The sequence below is a fragment of the Mytilus californianus genome, unplaced genomic scaffold (genome assembly GCF_021869535.1).
Source record: "Mytilus californianus isolate M0D057914Y unplaced genomic scaffold, xbMytCali1.0.p SCAF_1, whole genome shotgun sequence".
In the NCBI taxonomy this organism is placed as follows: Eukaryota; Metazoa; Mollusca; class Bivalvia; order Mytilida; family Mytilidae; genus Mytilus; species Mytilus californianus.
In genome coordinates, this window is record NW_026262581.1 from 76057043 (window position 1) to 76078485 (window position 21443).

The following is a 21443-nucleotide window of genomic DNA, read 5'->3' on the forward strand; positions in this document are numbered from 1 at the left end:
CAAATTCATATATTTAAATAAAAAGCAAAACTAGTACACACCTAATAAAAGACATAATGATAAGGCATCCATCCTTATCATGTACAAAAATTACTTTATCAAACTTGTCAAACAGTATCTGATAAGTTAACTATAGATTTCATAACGAGTGTGAATGGGATATCGCTTGATATCAACTTGAGTTATTTAATTTTAGTATAATAATAAACAAGCCATGTGCAAGTTTATTAATACTATTTAAATTAAATAACAAGAGTTGATTTCTAGCGATATCCAATTCTCAAGAGTTGTTACACCTATTTCTCTTGTGGTAAATATTCTCAATGTTTTGAATTAAAAATTCCGTGAATCGTTGATCTAGTCTTTTGCACTGACATACCAATATGACGTCATTTGTTTTGTTCCGGCATCAAACTTTTAACATCAGACATTTTAAAACTTTTTGTACACTTCAGAATGAAATAAAATTTTATAAAATGTCAGATTATTTTCAGATGAAAAGTATGAGTGTTTTGTATATTATAGAAGAAATCACATATCTCTGTTGCCATGGGACAAATGAACATTGTCTTAACCTTTGAAATTCATCAATGACCTAAGGAATATCCAATGGAATTGTCACAATAATATCTCCTGATGTTGGATCAGCCAATCAAATTTGACTAATTTTTAGTATCACACTCCTAACAGTGTGATAAGAGAAATATCTCATCATGCAAGAAGTAGACAACAGAACACAGCCATAAGAGAATACCTATATGATCACTCATATGAACAGAACTCAATATATTATCAAATATAAACAGTACTACTAACTAAAATCCTTCAACAGCTATAAAGTATGAATGCCTAATGGTCTTTAAATTAAAATAAACGATCTTATATGGTCAATAAATCCTGAATTAAACCATTTCCACTAATTTTGAAATTACATGAAAAATATTGTTATGAAAATATTTTTTTGTGTTCATATCAAATATAAAATTGAAGTTGAAGATTGTGTAGTACGAGTACTGTCCCATGGGTTCCTTTCTCTTTTCTAGATGAAGAAATCAGGAAGCAGATCATAATGTTTAAAAATAAGGGTAACGATGCACTGAAATACACCAATAATGGCCAGGCTATACAGATGTATACCAAGGGTTTACAACTATGTGGAGATAACTCTGCATTTAAAAGAGAAGCAGCAGTGTTGCTAAGCAACAGATCAAATGTCTACAGCATGATGGGTATGCATAAAGAAGCTTTGAAGGATGCAGATGAATCAATTAAAAGTGATAGTTCTTGGTACAAGGTAAAATCTAGGATTTAGTAGTATAAAGAAATAATCTGACAGTTGTTTTAAAATTGATCATCTATTGTGGATTCATTATTATTCGTGGGATACAAATTTTCAGGGATCCTGTGGGTAAAGGGAAACCACAAATTTCAAAATTCAACGAAGTACTAGTTTATTAAAGGTGCATATATATATATATGTAGATTTTGGCAAAACCACATAATGAAATAACCTCAAAGCAACAATTTTTCCTCAATCCACGAAAATAAATTAATCCACAGTATAATAAATTTTAAGAATAAAAATGTTGATTATTAATAGAACACCTTGACATAGCTGTAATGTTGTTTTGTATTATAATTTTTCTTCTTGCCAAGTGTGAACTGAATACTGCTATTCATGTCTTTATTCTTAGCTTTTCTCTAAAACTAGTTAGCCAATTGAATTCAGTCTAAGCAGGAATAATATTTGGAAGATCCTTCTGGAAAAGGTCTTTTGAATATACTGTACCTTTAAGACTTAAATTTTGTTATTAAAATTTTCTTGGTTTGTATCAATGATTTGATGTTTAATGAAGAGCTTATGATTATGAGACATACCTTGAAAGCAATCATCTGATGTGTTCTGCTGCCACTTCTTGTTGGCTATTAGTTCGTAATTGTTTGAATTGAACAGTAAACATTTTAATGTAAGTGTCTGTCAGTAAGATTTATATCCTTTCTTTTCTATTACACATTTAACTTTGATGCAATTTTATATCAAATGAAGTCAGTGATGGACAATATGGTAGTCTTGGAAACCCTGTTATAATCATATACAGGGATGTATACAGTGTTAAAAATGGTCAATGTCAACATAGTTATACATAAAAAAATCAAGCAACCTCCATTTTAATATGATTAGAAGTTGGTACCCTGAAAATCAATGTATATGTATAACAAGATTATGAAATAAAGGGATTTCCAAGTTCAGGGGAAAAGGGTCTTAGTTTCCTCTTATGTTTATTATTATTATATACATAATTTGAATTTATTATATCTATAATACTAGGGTTACTGGAGAAAAGGTCAGGAATTGAAACAGATGAAGAGATTTACAGAAGCCTATTCAACATTCCTTAGCATGTTTACATCATGTTACGATGTTTACCCTGGAGACAAACTTAACTTCATGACAGAAGCAGCTGTCTTGTTCAAAGATATTCCAGGTAGGAACTCAACTATATGACAAGGTATTCAAGGTAAGAGAAACTTCATCTTTCCTCTCTTTGACAATTTACATTCTTCTCTGAAACCACCTGGGCAATTTGAACCAAACTTGGAAAGGAATACTATTTGGATAGTCGATTAGGAACACAATTCTCATTTTGTTCTAATTGGATGAATAATGTGGCTCCCAATGGCAATCTGATTCTGACTGGCCAATAAAAAAAACATGCTCCTGAAACCACTAGGTAAAATATATGAGCAGGGGCAAATGTGACTGCAACAGTGGCACTAAGTTCAATTAAGTAATACAAATGCATTGAAGCTTGGTGTTTGTTTAAAAATAATGATTTATTGTGATAACTTTCCTGGGAAAGTAACATCATTGATTAACCATTTATTGTATCCCCAGATTTAGAGAAAAGAGACAAGTACAAGATGTTGTCACTAGGGGACCAAGAGATGTGGAGCAATATCTTAATAAAGTTATCAAAGACAGGTGACTGGCTGACCATTAGATATCTATTGATGGGGATGTCAACAGATGTTCCTAAAGATCCTGTTAGCAGAGGTACATTATTATACTGATTTTTGATAGGAGTGATTTTAGGGTGCCCCATTCTTATATGTTATGGAGACAGCAGGTGACACCCATTCAGCCACCAGCTGAGTTTTCAACTACTGAATCTCTTTACAATTATCTGTTTTTTACATGAAAAAGGTGTAACCAAACATTATCACTAGCATCTTCAGTGTTTAAATAATGCATCTTTCTACTATTATCTTATATTTGTACAGGAGTAGGGGTAGCAGCTCAGGCAGCCACCAACAGTATGTCATTTGGCACCGTATTTGAATACCTGAAGACTGTTAGATATATGACAATACCAGCTAGTTGGTTGACTCCTACATTGGTAGTGCTACTATACAGACATAAAGGAAACTATCTTAACTTCCTAGCTGATGAAAGAGATACCTGTGTACATGCTGTTGTCAGATATGCTCTCATTACAGGTAGATAATGTTGATATATTTAACTGTTTACAGACTTTATACTTCCAAATATATGGTTGGTTTAAAACTTTTGAAATGGGTCTATAGATTAATGTATCAAATATCAGTGAAAACTTTTTTTTACTTTAAATTGGGTTTCCTAGAAAATCAGTTCACAGAATTTTGGGTGACTATTTGTTATTGCTGTACACATTTCTGTTTTAAGGATATTAAAATACTGGGGATGCATCTTGTGAAATTTTATGTTTTCTTGAATTAATCAAGCATTTACAAATAGATGAACTTAGTATTTTTTTTGTTTTGTTCATTATGGGCACTGTTTGTTTGCATGCTCCACTCCTCTTCAATACATTTTAAAGCTATAAAATACTATTTTGCATTTAGGAAAATAAGAGACGTTTAGAAAACAGCTTAGACCACACACTACTGCATATATATATATATATACTATACCATCCAATGTCATAGCATAAAATAGACCGAAAGGTTAAACTTTTTCCAACCTTGTTAGAACAATGCATGTGAATCAAGGCCAATAAATCTCTTGCAGTCATTACCTTTGGAAATAATTCAATTAACATTTTCAATCTGATTGAAATACTGATCATGTGTCAACGCTTTGCTTACAATGCACCATTCTTTTTAGCTCACCTGGTCTAAAAGGGCCAAGTGAGCTTTTCTCATCACTTGGCGTCCGTTGTTAACTTTTACAAAAATCATCTCCTCTGAAACTACTGGCCCAAAGTTAACCAAACTTGGCCAGAATCATTATTAGGGTATTTAGTTATAAAAAATTTGTCCGATGACCCTGCCCAGCAACCAAGATGGCCCCCATTGCTAAAAATAGAACATAGGGGTAAAATGTAAATTTTGGCTTATATCTCTGGAACCAAAGCATAAAGAGAAAATCTGACATGAGGTTAAATTGTTCATCAGGTCAATTTCTATCTGCCCTGAAATTTTCAGACAAATCAGACAATCCGTTGTTGGGTTGCTGCCCCTGAATTGGTAATTTTAAGAACATTTCGCTGTTTTTGGTTATTATCTTGAATACTATTATAGAAAGAGATAAGCTGTAAACAGCAATAATGTTCAGCAAAGTAAGATCTACAAATAAGTTATTATGACCAAAATTGTCAATTGACCCCTTAATGAGTTATGGCCCTTTATAGTCAATTTTTAACAATTTTTTGTAATTTTTTGTAATCTTTTACAAAAATCTTCTCCTCTGAAACTACTGGGCCAAATAGAATCAAACTTGGCCACAATCATTAATATGGTATTTAGTTTACAAAATCTGTCTGACAACCCCGCCTGCCAACCAACATGGCCGCCATGGCTAAAAATAGAACATAGGGGTAAAATGCAGTTTTTGGCTTATATCTCTGAAATTAAAGCATTTAGAGCAAATCTGACGGGGTTAAAATGTTCATTAGGTTAAGATCTATCTGCCCTGACATTGTCAGACAATTCAGACAACCAATTGTTGGGTTGCTGCCCCTGAATTGGTAATTTTAAGGAAATTTTGCAGTTTTTGGTAATTATTATATTATATATTATTATAGATAGAGATAAACTGTAAACAGCAATAATGTTCAGCAAAGTAAGATCAAACTTGGCCACAATCATCATTCGGTTATTTAGTTTAAAAAATTTGTCCGATGACCCCGCGTGCCAACAAAGATGGACGACATGGCTAAAAATAGAACATATGGGTCAATATCTTTAATTGTTTTTACATAGGCGGTAATGGAAACGTTTTTTCCTGTAGCCCAGTCCATATCGTAAACTTGGATATGTATGATAGCTCGTTTCGAAGCTGTGACATTTTCTCATATGTGGTTAAATTTTCGGGGTACGAATTGAGATTACTTTTTCCATAAATTAGCAAACCCCGAGAATCCTTTCATGATGCGGCTCCTCGTGGTAAAAAATCCCTTTTTTAACACAATAAGTTCTTTGAAAATTTATTACTTTGAACACATTTAATAGCTCCATAGTTTTTACACATTTATTCTATGTTCCCCTACTTTCTAAATCAACACAAATGGTTAAGCTCAGTCACTTGTTTATCATAGAAACGTGTCAAATATCACTACACAGAGATTTTTTGTTTACATACAACTTTTGAGTTCCTCATTTCGAGGCACATTAGGGATATTGACCCATATTGAAATCCATAGTTCTGATTTTTCCAAATATTTTTATGTGATCTTCATCGGTATGACATTCTGAATAAATCTGTGTATTTTTGTCCATTTCTGAAAAAAAATAAAGTTGTTTCAGCACTATAAGGCAATGACACTTTTATCGCTATATTTATTTATTTTGAATACAATGTGTATGTATAATTAATTTCTTCCAGTATAGTGGTCCTTCACTAGTCAAAACATGGACAAAACATCTGATGACAACCTTAAATTACAATACACAGACCCTGTTAAGCATTCAATAAAATTTCCTGGTGCATAAAAGTGCATTTTCACAGAGAAATTATGCAAAAATGTAGATTTCATAAAAAAAACACCAAAATACTTAATTATTTATACAAGTGGAAATCTGGTATTTTATACTGTAGAAACCACTCTAAACTACTGTGAATGTCATTTTTATCATATAATTAGAGTGCAATGAAGTGCAAATTTTCAAAACTTGTCCTTTCACATAATTCTATTTAAAAAAAAATGTTTTTTACATGTATTTCAGTGAAAACCTTTTATCAGTGAGAAATCCACATGAGGTTTTAAAGGAAACATTGTGACATCACATGTATTATGGCGTCATTAAATAACGACAGATCAAAATAATGCTAATTATAGTTTTCAGTGTTACATGAGGAACAGTTGCCGCTAGGTTTAACTCGAAATATGGAGTCGAAAAGATCAGTAACTAAGCATTTATATAATATCAAGACCATAGCAACAGTTTTCATATCAGCATATTTTTAACATACCGACTGTAATTTCAATTCCATAAATACCATAAATAAACAATTTAGAGCTTGCCTAATAAAACAAAATGCTTATCAGTTATTCAGAACTTTTTAAAACCTCTAGTTTGCAGTCTCAGGTTAAAAAGTAATGATATGTCTGGAACTGAAATAAGACAAAAAATTTTACTCAGGCTGTGTTATCATTTGATTTAAATACATAAATATTATTGAGAGAGAAAACATCAAATTCTTGAAAGTTTTACCACAAAGAAAGAAAAATGCTTCATCGTTGTGGCTTATCAACCTTCATTTAAACCTTTTATATTAGAAGCAATGAGTAGTATCTTAATAGTTGAATAGGCATAGCACTATTGTTTTCAAAAGGTTTGACCCTCCCCCTTTTTTACTGAGAAAAGACAATATCTTGTGATTTGCTAGTGTGCATTAAAATATATAATAATTCATGATTTGCTTAATACATGTTTGTCTGTTTATTTGCATATGATTTCTAATGACCAGGGGTCAAATTATTGGATAAAAGCACATGTGATGATGTATCTCACTTTACTCGTATGAAGTGTGTTATTTCCCTTGATTATCAGTTATTCCTGTAGATCAGAATGATAATTACACAATAAAGACTTTATTGTGTCATGTTTACTTACAATTTAATAATATAAATGTTTTCATTCCTTTTTCTATTAAATAACAAGTTCCTTTCGGATCTCTCGGGGTAAACAAAAACTTTATGATTGTGCCTAAAAGGTGTAATACCACCAAATCATTGTACGTCACATCTGGTTGCATACGAAAATAGGTTGAAAAAAAATATTCCCTTGAATTTGACAGTTGTAGGTAATTGATCCTACATTTCATTGCAGTAAAACATTTCTGGGTCATAAACATATATCTTGGGTATTTCAAAGCACCATTATTTTTTTATTTGAGGTTTCTATAGAATATTTTGGAAACTTGAGGTTACATGGTTACTAAAGCTTGTACACAGGTTAAAAAAGGGGGAAAATTTGATTGGTTAACTTCCAGTGATGGTTATTTTCTTATATGCAATGAAATGTTATGTGAAATTTTTTCTATAGTACTGGACAGGATAAAACTTTACTCATGCCAAGTATTTCTTTATTTGAAACAAAGATAAATTCTGCACAATTTTTTGAAAAGTGCAAATTTAACAAAGACTAATAGGGGAAAATCAATGGTGGTATTACAAAGTAAGATCAAACTTGGCCACAATCATCATTCGGTTATTTAGTTTAAAAAATGTGTCCGATGACCCCGCGTGCCAACAAAGATGGACGACGGGGCTTAAAATAGAACATATGGCTCAATATCTTTAATTGTTTTTACATAGGTGGTAATGGTAACGTTTTTTCCTGTAGCCCAGTCCATATGGTAAACTTGGATATGTATGATAGCTTGTTTTGAAGCTGTGGCATTTTCACATATGTGGTTAAATTTTCGGGGTACGAAGTGAGATTACTTTTTCCGTAAATTAGCAAACCCCGAGAATCCTTTCGTGATGCGGCTCCTCGTGGTAAAAAATCCCTTTTTTAACACAATAAGTTCTTTGAAAATTTAATACTTTGAACACATTTAATAGCTCCATAGTTTTTACACATTTATTCTATGTTCCCCTACTTTCTAAATCAACACAAATGGTTAAGCTCAGTCACTTGTTTATCATAGAAACGTGTCAAATATCACTACACAGAGATTTTTTGTTTACACACAACTTTTGAGTTCCTCATTTCGAGGCGCATTAGGGATATTGACCCATATGGGGTAAAATGCAAGTTTTGTCTATTAATTTGATAACAGTTATAAATAGAGGAAATCTGAAAAAGGTAAAATTGTTCAGAATGTTGAGCTCTACCAATTGTCCATATATATCAAAACTGTCAGACGATTTCCTGTAGGAGTTACTGCCCTTAAATGACAAATTTTACCACTTTTTTTTTCATTTTTGCCAATTATCTTGAAAACTATAATAGATAGAGAGAAATTTTAAATTGCAAAAATAATCAGAAGGACAAGTTCTACAAACAAGGCTTATGGTTGAAATCGTCAATTGACTCCTTATTAGAGTTATTGCCCTTTAATGACGATTTGTACAATTTTTGTTGAGCCTGCGTCGCAGAAAGCCCGACATAGGGATAGTGATCTGGCGGCGGCGGCGTTAGCTAACTTCTTAAAAGCTTTATATTGTCAAAGGTGGAAGAACTGGATGCTTCAAACTTTGTATATAGATGCCTTATGTTAAGAAGTTTCCGTCTGTCATATGTCCATTGTCCTTGACCTCATTTTCATGGTTCAGTGACTACTTGAAAAAAAAGTTAAAATTTTTTGTAATGTTAATTTCTCTCTTATTATGAGTAATAGGATAACTATATTTAATATGTGCGTACCTTGCAAGGTCCTCATGCCCGTCAGACAGTTTTCATCTGACCTCAACCTCATATCATGGATCAGTGAACAAAGGTTAAGTTTTCGTGGTCAAGTCCATATATCAGATACTATAAGCAATAGGTCTTCTATATTTGGTGTATGGAATGATTGTAAGGTGTACATGTCCAACTGGCAGGTGTCATCTGACCTTGACCTCATTTTCATGGTTCAGTGGTTAAAGTTAAGTTTTTGTGCTTTGGTCTTTTTTTCTAATACTATATGCAATAGGTCAACTATATTTCGTGTATGGAAATATTTTACAATGTACATGTCAGACTGGCAGGTTTTATTTGACCTTGACCTCATTTTCATGGTTCATTGCTCAGTGTTTAGTTTTTGTGTTTTGGTCTGTTTTTCTTAAACTATAACCAATAGGTCAACTATATTTGTTGAATGGAATGATTGTAAGGTGTATATGTCTGTCTGGCAGATATCATCTGACCTTGACCTCATTTTCATGGTTCATTGGTCAATTTAAAGTTTTCATGGTTAAGTTTGTTTCTTAGATACTATAAGCAATAGGTCAACTATATTTAATACATAGATTGATTGTAAGGTGTACATGTCTGTCTGGCATGGTTCATCTGACCTTGACCTCGTTTTCATGGTTCATTGGTCAATGTTTAGTTTTCCTGTTTAAGTCTGTTTCTGAGAAACTATAAGCAATAGGTCAACTATATTTGGTGTATTGAATGATTGTAAGTGGTACTTGTATTTCCGGTTTGGTTTTTTTACTGACTTTGACCTCATTTTCTTGGATCATGTTAAGTTTATGTGATACTTTTAGTAAAGCTTTATATTTAGGACTATCAACATAAAATCAATGGTCAGTAAAGAAGGCAAGACATTTCAGCATGTGCACTCTTGTTTTCTTATACCTTAAAACTTATAATAGATAGAAAGAAACTTAAATAAACAAAAATGATCAGCAAGACAAGATCTACAATTAAGACAAATGACTTATTGGGGTTATTGCCCTTGAATGACGATTTTTACCATTTTTTTGGCGTTTTGCCTTATATGATAAAAATTGTAATAGATTGATAGAAACTTAAATAATCAAAAATGAAAAGCAAGACAAGACCTACTAACAAGTCAAATTTTGCCCATATATTTAGTAGACTGTTACTCTTTATAGGAGTTATTGCCCTTAAATTAGAAATTTTTTTTACCCTCTCTTTTGTGTTTGGAGCAAAAGCTAAATAAGATAGAGGAAACTAAACAGACTTCAATGATCAGCAATTGAAGATTAATAAAAAAGATTTTTGTCATTAATTCTATTCTCGTATACAATGTTGGAGAGTGTCCTTTGTTGAATATGCATATAGACCAAGGTGAGCGACACAGGCTCTTTAGAGCCTCTAGTTTATTATGGCCCTGCAAAAAAGTTGTCGGGGCCATATAGTTTTACCATTATCTGTCATTCTGTCATTCCATCATTCCACAACAAACAGTTAAACAGACTTTTTTTTCTAAACACCTTCACGTATTGAGCTGATTTTTAGTGTGTTAGTCTTCTATGGTGAGTTACAGATCAAGTTAGGGAAATCCCAAGGATCCTGAAAAGGTCATCAGAACCGAAAGTAAAAAGAAGCCTTGTCAGTTTTTATTGTCAAACAATGACACGAGATCTATATTTCAATCATATTGTTACATACTCAGGCTATTAAATTGTATGAACATTGCAACCTGATTTTATATGCTGACCTAATGGTCAGTTCTTTTGAATAAAGTTTAAAATTATGCCTGAACTTGAAACAGTGATTTGTATAATGTTTTGTAGGTCATATTGATCTGTTGAATCTGATGCCAATCACAAGTTCACCTTTCCGTGATGAGTATTTAGATGGTCGACGAGAGACGCCATTCCACATCATTACTAAGTATAAACACACAGAAGATGTTAGTCTCATGGTTAAGGTTGCCAGAGTACTTATTAGGAAGAACTTTACAGCAAGTATGATCGACATGGACAAGTATTTAGCTATAGATTATGTGAGAGAAGAAAAGCAGAAACCCTTGTATGATGTCCTTGCTAAGGTTACATGGAGTAAGTTCTTATAAATTTAACATCCAAGGAGAAACAGAAGCCTTTGTTAAAGTCCTGGCAAGGGGTATATGGGATTAAGAACTATGTAATAGTAAACCATTCTGATCTTTATATTGTCTGAGATGTCTGAATTTGAAAATATTGTCTTATTAGATTTCAGATTATTTTTCAGATATTTTTCTAGTGATAAATTCAATACTTTTCAACATGCTCGAGCATCTTGCTTGTAGCCAATCCAGTATTGTTCAGTTACTTTTGATACAGTTCAATATTTAATGTTTGCACAGAGTATTTTAAAAGTGTCTAAATACATTCTGAAGATGAGAAAAGATCTTATAATTAACAGCTATGAAAGTGTCTGAACAGCCTTGAAGTAAGAGCTGTGTAAACATCTGATAATTAACAGGAAGAATGAACTTGACTTATGACTTTCTTAAATATTGTTCAGTCTTTTAAGCTAGTTTTAGTTCAAAATGACCTTTCTAGCTCAGATCTATTAATTTGTTCAAGTAGGGATAGATTGTATTTCAAAGAGAAAGAGGAGATAAGGAAACTGTTATACGAAGTAAATTTTGTGCCTGGAAATATACAATAAGTTCTGTATATCTAGAGTAAAGGTAACTAAAGAGTGTCTGACTGAGGAGACACTTATGCTTGTTTGTTGTCAGGTCTAGGGATACTTGTAGTAACTAAAAATGATATGTTAGCAAAATCACAAGATTCAAAGAGAAACAGAAGCTCTTGCAAGATGTCCTGTATATGAAAACATGAACTATGTAGCTTTAGAAAATATAATGTAAGAGAAACACAATTTTTTTATGTCCTATTTTTGGAAAATGACGCTATCAGCGGCATGTTTCCGATACCATTGACCAGAACTAACGGAAGTTGATTATGCCTCCGCCTACCGCACTCGGTTTCATATTTACTATTTAACATACTGACTGGAATCTGATTGTATTTCGCTACACTCGAACAAAGTGCTGTAGTCGGACGGGAACCAGTTTACATACGTTATTTTATTTACCAAAAAGATATCTTGAACTGTCCATATGTTTTTTGTTATTAAATGGTATTTGGAGCTATCCCTTTGTTATATTTTTCATATTTATTCGAGCTTTGACTTTATGCACATGTCTTACAATCGTAAACAATCGGTATGTATACATGATAAATAGATCCGATTTGTTATGGTGTTGGACTTTTTACCCTCCAATGATCAGCAATCGCTAGACAAAATAGTTCTCCTAAATAATGTCAGCCTTTCATGCCATTTCAACTTTACAATCATTAAAAAAGTAATAATCGGAATCATTTTGATATTCATTGGATAGAAACTGGTCTTTATCCAGATTTACGAAGATTTTAATAATCGGAAATTAGTAATACGGTTATACCCACGCGGTGCGTATGAATCTTTGTTTACAAAGTTATAGCAGCAGAGTCTGTAACTGTATCATTATTAATTAACTACACTGTTATTGTACTTAATATGATGAAAACTGCATATGCAATATAAGATGTCAACTCGGCCAATACAGATTTTTTTCCGTATTGGCCGAGTTCTGATCCGGCCAAAACAGGATTTCGGAACGTCTCTAGTTTTAAGATCGTAAGTCACGATAAAATTCAAACTGAAAGTAAACAGTTGTTTGTACGACGCAGTTTTTATTTACTCACCATAAAGAAGCTGAAACGTTCAGTATGGCATATATGTTATGTTAAAGACGGTCCCATTCCTTTGAAAAGCATTTTGAAAGTAGACGATGAAATTATTTCAGGTTTGGGGAATGAGTAAATTATCACAAAGTTCATTTCTTGACGACCTCATAATTTCATCATGTCCGATGGTACAAATCGATTTTTATACGACCGCAAAAAAAATTTTGTGGTCGTATATTGGTATGACGTTGGCGTCGTCGTCGTCGTCGTCGTCGTCCAACGTCGTCGTCGTCCAGCGTCGTCGTCCGAAGACACATTAGTTTTCGCACTCTAACTTTAGTTTAAGTGAATGGATCTCAATGAAATTTTACCATAAGGTTCAATACCACAAAAGGAAGGTGGGGATTGATTTTGGAGGTTATGGTACCAACAGTTTAGGAATTAGGGGCCAAAAATAAGCATTTTTGTAACTTCTTGACATAACTTGTGTGTAAGTGTATGGATCTCTCTGACATTGTACCACAAGGTTCCATATCACAAAGGGAATGCTGGGATTGATTTTGGGGGTAATTGCCTCCAAATTTTAGGAATTCGGGGCCAAAAAGGGGAAAAAAACAAGCATTTTTCTAGTTTCATGACAATAACTTGAGTGTAAGTTTATGGATCTCTCTGACATTGTATCACAAGGTTCCATATCACAAAGGGAATGCTGGGATTGATTTTGGGGGTAATTGCCTCCAAATTTTAGGAATTAGGGGCAAAAAAGGGGCAAAAAACAAGCATTTTTCTAGTTTCATGACAATAACTTGTGTGTAAGTGCATGGATCTTTATGAAATTGTACTACAAGGTTCCATATCACAAAGGGAAAGCTGGAATTGAGTTTGGGGGTAATTGCCTCCAAAAAGTTTAGGAATAAGGGGCCAAAAAGGGGCCAAAAATAAGCATTTTTCTAGTTTCCAGACAATAACTTGTGTTCAAGTGTATGGATCTCTCTGAAATTGTACTGCAAGGTACCATATCACAAAGGGAAGGCTGGGATTGATTTTGGGGGTAATTCCCTCAAAATTTTAGTAATTAGGGGCCATAAAAGGGCAAAAAAACAAGCATTTTTCTATATTCAGGACAATAACTTGTGTGAAAGTGTATGGATCTTTATGAAATTGTACTGCAAGGTTCCATATCACGAAGGGAAAGCTGGGTTTGAGTTTGGGGGTAATTGCCGTAAACATTTAGGAATTTGGGGCCAAAAAGGGGCCAAAAAACGAGCATTTTTCTAGTTTCCAGACAATAACTTGTGTTCAAGTGTATGGATCTCTCTGAAATTGTACTGCAAGTTACCATACCACAAAGGGAAGGCTGGGATTGAGTTTGGGGGTGATGAATCATAAGGGGGTTCAAAAAATTTGGGGGGGGGGGATTTTTTTTTCCTTTTTTTTTCTTTAAAATTTTCCATTTTAAATTGGTTATTTCTGATTTATATATAAAAGCAAATAATAATGATATGGTCTGAATAGGTAAATTAAAAAATTTTAAGTTCTTAGACCACTTTCATTCTGTGTAAGAAACCTATGCTGTGTCAAATATTTAATTACAATCCAAATTCAGTGCTGTATCAAGCTTGAATGTTGTGTCCATACTTGCCCCAACTGTTCAGGGTTCGACCTCTGCGGTCGTATCAAGCTGCGCCCCAGCGGAGCATTTTATTACTGTTTACTTTTGCTTCTCATGTTTTGTAAACGGTCTTTTATTTTTAAACCCGAACCAGGCATATGCATTCTGTAATTGCGCAAATCTTCGTTCTTTGGTCAATTGGCTTATGGATAGTTGTATCAATTTCAACTCTTACATTATTTTTTTTTTAAATATATTTGCATTACACATGCAATGGCAGTACCTTTCCAATTACTATTTATGTGTTGTGTCTAAATTAAAGTTGTAACACTTTATAGTGACTGGAAAGGGTAGAAAAATTCATCAGATGAGAAAAGGCTGAAGATACATGGAAACGGCACCAAATCATTAGATATTGCATCTTATAAAAAGAAACTGAGATTTGGATAGTTCCACTTCAAGGTAAAAATGTTTATCTCTTGTGAAATGAAATAAAAAAATATTGTAACACTGCAGTTAATTAATAAAGATACTATTACATGTATTTCTGTATTGGCCTTATTGTTGGTCCTCGGCCAGCAGTATTGGCCTTCGGCTTCGCCTCAGACCAGTACACCAAGACATGGACCAATAACAAGGACAATACAGAAATACTTACGCAATAATATTATAGAATGACAGTATGGTTCAATAGCGGGAATCAGCCCCTCAACTACTTTTTACATAAATATTAACTTCTGGCTTCAACTCCTTGTTCGTCTTGTCTGGAGATCTTGTTGTAGTTCCAGTTAGGCAAGCATTTTAGAGACTTATCCCGTCCATCCTCTCTTGACTTGTAATTTCTGGTGATAGATTTTGCCGCTTGACGTTGTATCCTTTCAAGCTTATTTTTTTTTGTTACCGTGTAGGGGTCCCATACTATGGCTCCATATTAAATTGTAAGATCCATTCCTAAAGGTCTAGATCATTGTTCTAATCTGACACAAATTTCAATAACTGGAATGCTACCCAAGTTGAATATATGGTGACCTACTAGAACAGCATTATCACTATTGAAATTGTGTTTAATACCATGATTGTTCAATGTCATTAACTTAAATGGAGACAGACATTTGGCCTGAAAGGTGGTGTGGGAGTGCAAAATCAAAAACTAACTGACTATGATATATGGTTAAAGAATGAATATCAATTACATCGGTCAACATGGTCAAGGGCAGAGTTGTTATGAAATAACAATATGGCAGAGAAGTGGTTTCAAGTTTCATCAGAGACGTATAATACAAGAGATTCGCAACTCTAGTAGAGTCTATATAACAGCCAATGAAATGACGTGGCCACCGGAAAGCCGATTAATCCGATGGATTTATGGGTAATAACCCGTATTGTTGTGTAAAAGGTTCTACGCCTCACGATTTTTCTAATGGATAATGCCGATACCTTTCACAGCTAAAGAATGCAAGTATATTTAAAAGTTACAAAAAACTAATTCTAATAATTTGCTATTGATAAAATGTGTTCTAATGATGAGATTAATCAAATACAAACAAAGTTAAAACTCGGCCCATTTTACTTCACCTATTGCCGTAGAAACCATTTGATCTCCCAATTTTTTTCTTAAAACTTGAAGATATGCTAATAAATATATAATTTTATGGGCCAATAGTACTCCCAAATGTTGTTTCGTGAAAATAAGACTATTTTCGTAAAATTTGATCCAACAATGTGGCGATTTTTTCTGATTGATACCCGAAATTTTTTATTAAACTGGCTAAATATTGAAATTGTTCATGGACAAATTTCCTTAATCAGTCCTTCTTTTTTGTGCACTATGAAATTTATAGCCTGCATTTTGTTAGACATTTTATTCATTTTTCATTCTGTTTATAGCAAAGTTGTTTATTTTCTCCTGTTCTGAAGTTATTATTTTTTTCTTCTTTTTAGGGTGCCAAAGATGAACGAATGCAGTAAATTTACAAAAGGAGTAAAATTTTCCTAGTAAAGGAAACCTTCTGCTGGTCGTAATATTATGAATGAGCTTCATATGCATCTGTTGTCGTTTCAGACTACGCTTCTCGTTCAAAACATGAACCTAATTCATTTTTAAATTAAAATCGTATTGAGGACATTTCAATGGTGACTGCAAAAGATATATATATATTTGATAATAAAAGATTTTATTTACACCAAGGATTTGTATATGTATACACATAAACAATCTTACTTTTAAATTGCCATCTCTTCACCCCAGAATAAAAAGACAAAAACCGCTACAAATGATTAAAAGACAAAAACCACTACAAATGATTGTCTCGTGGAAACAAGGTTATAAAATACTTTTTAAATAGTGTCTTCCGTGTTGCTTTGATGTATGACCTGTGTTTTTTTATAGATTTTTTGTTGCTTCGAGGACACACATATCCATCTATGTATGCAGTATTGTCAATTGTTTTTGTTGGTGGGTCTCTCGCTTATGTTTTCGTCCTTTTCACTATCAACAAAGAGTTCGTTATCAGTTTATTCAACTAGGAGTATATCTAAGTCGTAACTATTAAGATTGTCATCCCACGAAATTAAGATTGTCATCCCACGAAATAAAATCGGAATTTTCCATATTGCGTGCACATGAATGAAGCTTTATTCAAATGAGAAATTAATTGTAATTTTCTTAAATATTAATTCTCAATACACACTTCGAACATGAAGAAATCATAAATTTACCGACAATCATTTAAAAAAACAACTCAATGCAAGCCTATATGATAAAACTGTCAAACAACACTTAGAAATCAAACATTTACCGACAATCCTACAGAAAAAAAAACTCAATGAAAGCCCAATAAATGAGGAATATAAAAATAAATAAAATTTTAATAGTTTATAAATATCAAGAATAAAAAACAAAGCCTATCATGATTAACAATTAATTAACAAATAAATTAAGTTTTTTTCCATATTAATTAATTATACATTTTGTGACTTGTATTTTTGGAAAGAGTGTGGACACCTGTGGTGTGACAACTTCTTGTTTACAGGGTGTCAATTAAAACTCATTATTTATAACATGTTCGTGATTTACCTGGTCATCGAATAATTCAAACCTAATATACATGTCACACTGTGAAATTATGTCTCCGAGACAGGTGTATATTCAATAGAAACCCATTATGTAACTATCAAATAAAATGAACTCTGACACAATTTATCAAGCGTTAATTATTTAATATAAGTTTTTTTTTATACAATATCAAATTATGTCTCTTTTTCAATAATACAAATCTAAAATCAAAATTACATTAAAATAAATAATTATATATGTACTCAAATTATATTTAATTAATTATGATAAATTTAACACTGAAACAGTTTATGTTATGCTTAAACATTCGTCCTTACTTCGAGTACTTTTAATACTTTTATTAATGACTTTATTACCTAAGGAGATCTCGCGAGGTTTAACTAGTGGCCGCGTGTTATTACGGGATTTCGCCGAGTTGCGAATCTCTTGTATTATATGTCTCTGGTTTCATATAAAGCGACCTGACTGACATGAAATAAAAAATCAAAGGAGTATCCCTAATGTCTAATCTTCAAGGTGAAATAAAACTAGTAAAACAATATTATACTATTGTCTAAATCTACAGAAATATAATTTGCTTCAAGTAACAGAAATAACTAGGTCACTAGTAACTTATTTAATGAGTATGTGGGGTATAAGAGCTTGATAACAACAGGCTCTTCATAATCATTTGGTTTGAAAAGGATGCTAGTAGTCGATATTCTTGATTTAGAAAAATGTAATTGTAAGACAAAAATCACATTACTTAGAATACTTTAGATCATTCAGGTAGTCTTTATTTATATGTACAAAAGAACAGCCAGTAGTCATTGGATATTGTAGATCATTCAAATAGTCTTGACCTATTTATTAGTACAAAAGAACAGCCAGTAGTCATTGGATATTGTAGATCATTCTGGTAGTCTTGACCTATTTATTTATAGAAAAAAACAGCCAGTAGTCATTGGATACTGTAGATCATTCAGGTAGTCTTGACGGTGTTCTCCCCAGGCCCTTTAAGGACCGCGGGCACGCGATGTATAATTTTTTACCGTGGTGGTATCGTTCTTACCGCGATGTATAATTTTTCTCCGTGGTGCTAAAATTATCAGTTAAAAAATCGTAAATCGGTAAAGTTTTAAACGACTTGTTGAATCTTTTCCGTGCGGTATAAAATTCCAGGTGAAATTTGACCAGTTCAAACCAGTTCAACACGGATTGTTTACACCACGTGATCGATTTACCTTTATGAGGTTAACCTTTGTTGATTGGATTTAATCGATGTAATTAACACTTTTTACATGATTCTTTTGTGTTTTAATTTAGAGATCATAACTTTATGATCAAAGATAACTATTTTAAGGCTTCAGTCACCACCTGGAAAGTCGGCAAATACTTTGTACACAAACCGTGTTGACCCGATAGTTGTACACAAGACGGTTCATATTTTGTACATTATAAAGTTAGCGCAATACTTATATTATAGTTTTATATGTCTCTGATTAAACCATGGCCAACATTATCTTTAATTATGACATAATTATTGCATGATATTCCGGTTTCAAACTGTCAACAAGTAATTCAAAGGGGAAGGATCACATGACCCAGTTAGTTCACGTAGAATATTCAAGATTATTTACAATTAACTGCAATCTATTCTATTTTATAAATAAAATGCATGACTGTACCTTCAAACTGGATATCTATATCCATATGATCATTAATGGATAACAGAAGTGATCTTGTAATTTTAATCCATAAGCACATGTTAAATCTATTTATATCTACTTCCTGTCATTTAGGCGGGAAAATGGGGAGACTTTGTTGTTGGCATTGAATATGGTTACTTATAGATCTATAGACCTAAGATAAATTTATAGATTTAGGAATTCTTTTTAAATGGATCATGACAAATAAAGATTTAGATTTCAGTGCAGTATGAAGTCTGTATCTATGTTTGATTATCACCAAAGACAAGAAAGGTTAATATTTACATGTACAGGAAATCTATGGCAAAATGTTTGAAAATTTATGAAAAATTTCTTTTTATTAAAATTTAAGATAGAAACTGGTTCAAATTATAACACAATTTTGTTCTTGTTAATTTTATATCTCCCTATGACAGGAATCCTTTCACATACAACAACTTTCTTTCCAGAAACTAGAAAGTTTTTTAAATTGAACATTTTTGTTCTCTTTTGAATCTGGGAACAGTATATCTAACAATATATATGTTCCTGTTTGAATGATATTTTATTTTTATTGATCATGAATTTTATAAAAGATTTAATTACTTTAAATTTAGATGAATATTATGTAATGAATCATGTTTTATTTATTTTAAAAAAATATTAAAAGTATACAAACTGTTTATTGATCTTTTTAACCAATAATATTCTGACATAACACAGTACCACAGTATTTAAACAAAACAAGAGACATAAAAACTGCAGTAACTAGAAATATAGCGACGCCATGCGACACAACTGATTGTATGAATCATTTCACCAAGCTGTTCACATGCGTTACCCTGGTGCTATCCAAAAATCCTGGGGAGAACACTCAGTGAGTTGACCTATACATTTGTACTTAAAAAACAGCCAGTTGTCATCTTCACATAACACACACATATACGAATATCAATTATATGCTTGCGAGACATGTTGGAATGTTAAACTAATTACGGTATGTGAAAATCAAGACTTGCATAAAAAATATCACAATATTAGAGACAGTGGCGTCATTTTTCCTCAGAGCTTTCAGCTCTTTGATTACCTTTTGTCTCCAAAGGCGAAAACAGATCTATTAACCTCTCAACTCCGTCCATTGCTCTGTCAGTTCTTCCGAAAGACCTTTAATGAAAGTTTTCTTGGCTTCTATTAGAGGGAATTGTTTAATATTTGGTCTGCAGCTTGATAATGGTGAGTTATATCAAGTAAGCAATTTTTACATCCACAGTGCATTCAGTTCCTTTTGTCCTATAGTTCAAAATTTTACAACACTCATTTTACAAGGAATTGTATTGGTCTTGTTAAAAGTTTTATGGAGTAGGAAAAGATAGTGTAAAAAGGGATACAGAAGCTTTTGTTTGAAATCCAGGCTATGGGTAAAAGCAATTCAGTAGCTATAGATTTAATGTGGGAGAGCAGAAACAGAAACTTCCATGTGCTGTTCTGGCTAAGGGTTCATAGGCTAAGTAACTAAAGATAAAGTGTCAGAAGAAAAACAGAGACTGTTCTTCGATTTCCTGATTTAGGTTAAATGGAGTTCTATAGAAAATGTGCACGAAGAGAAAAAGATGTCTGTGTATGATGTCCTGGTGAGAGGTATATAATGTGAAAGTAGCTATAGAAAATATGTAAGAAGAAAAATGGAAGCTTTAGTATGATATGGTGATTAAGTTTACCAGCATTAAGTTGCTCTATATAATACATTTTTGTAGGAAGAAGGACAGACACTATTGTACAATTTGTAAGTGTCAGAAGAGAAACAGGAACTGCTTATTGTTCTAGATCTGGAGCACATGTTTTTGGTTAAGATTTATGTCTTAATGTTTGAGGTCTGTGTTTATGTCAGTTTAAAGGGAATCACTTATGACAAAGTCAATGGTATTTGATATGCAGTTGTATTAGAATTGGCATTTTCCATTTCCACAGAGGTCATTTGGCCCTGTATCTTCAGTCTTTGCACATTAAATTTGAATGCTTTGTGTAGCTTACATATTCAAGTATTGCTAATTTAAAGTCAACTATTGCAGAGCTTAAGTTGAATTTTGGTAGCAGAGGATGACGACGATGACGAACGCCAAGTGATGAGAAAAGCTCATTTGGCCCTTCATACCAGGTGAGCTAAAAATAGGTAAACTTCATCTTTCAAGGGGTTCAATTGACAATTTTGGACATGTTGATCTTTTTGAAGGTCTTATTTTGTTGAACATTTCTACTATTCAATTGTCTATTGAAAGATTCTCTCTATCTTCTATATTTTCTGCTAAATTCTTTTTTTTTTAAAAAGCATACACATCATCATTTGAAACCAATAACTCCTGCAAAGTATCAATTGACCATTTCTGTCATGTTGACTTATTTGTAGATCTTATTGCTCTGGTCATTTTTACTGTTGAAAATTTCTACATCAAAATAATAACCAAACACTTTGAAAATTGGCTAAA

At 32.6% G+C, this 21443-nt stretch overlaps 1 protein-coding gene across 1 annotated transcript in view; it reads left to right on the forward strand.

Moving 5' to 3' along the window:
- LOC127707379 (TPR and ankyrin repeat-containing protein 1-like) overlaps positions 1-21443 on the forward strand; it is a 129916-nt gene that overhangs the window by 19665 nt on the left and 88808 nt on the right. The window contains exons 7-11 of the mRNA XM_052211867.1: positions 1044-1294; positions 2330-2486; positions 2897-3055; positions 3283-3498; positions 10677-10943. Coding sequence (XP_052067827.1) covers positions 1044-1294; positions 2330-2486; positions 2897-3055; positions 3283-3498; positions 10677-10943 — 1050 coding nt within the window. The remainder of the gene's footprint in view (positions 1-1043; positions 1295-2329; positions 2487-2896; positions 3056-3282; positions 3499-10676; positions 10944-21443) is intronic.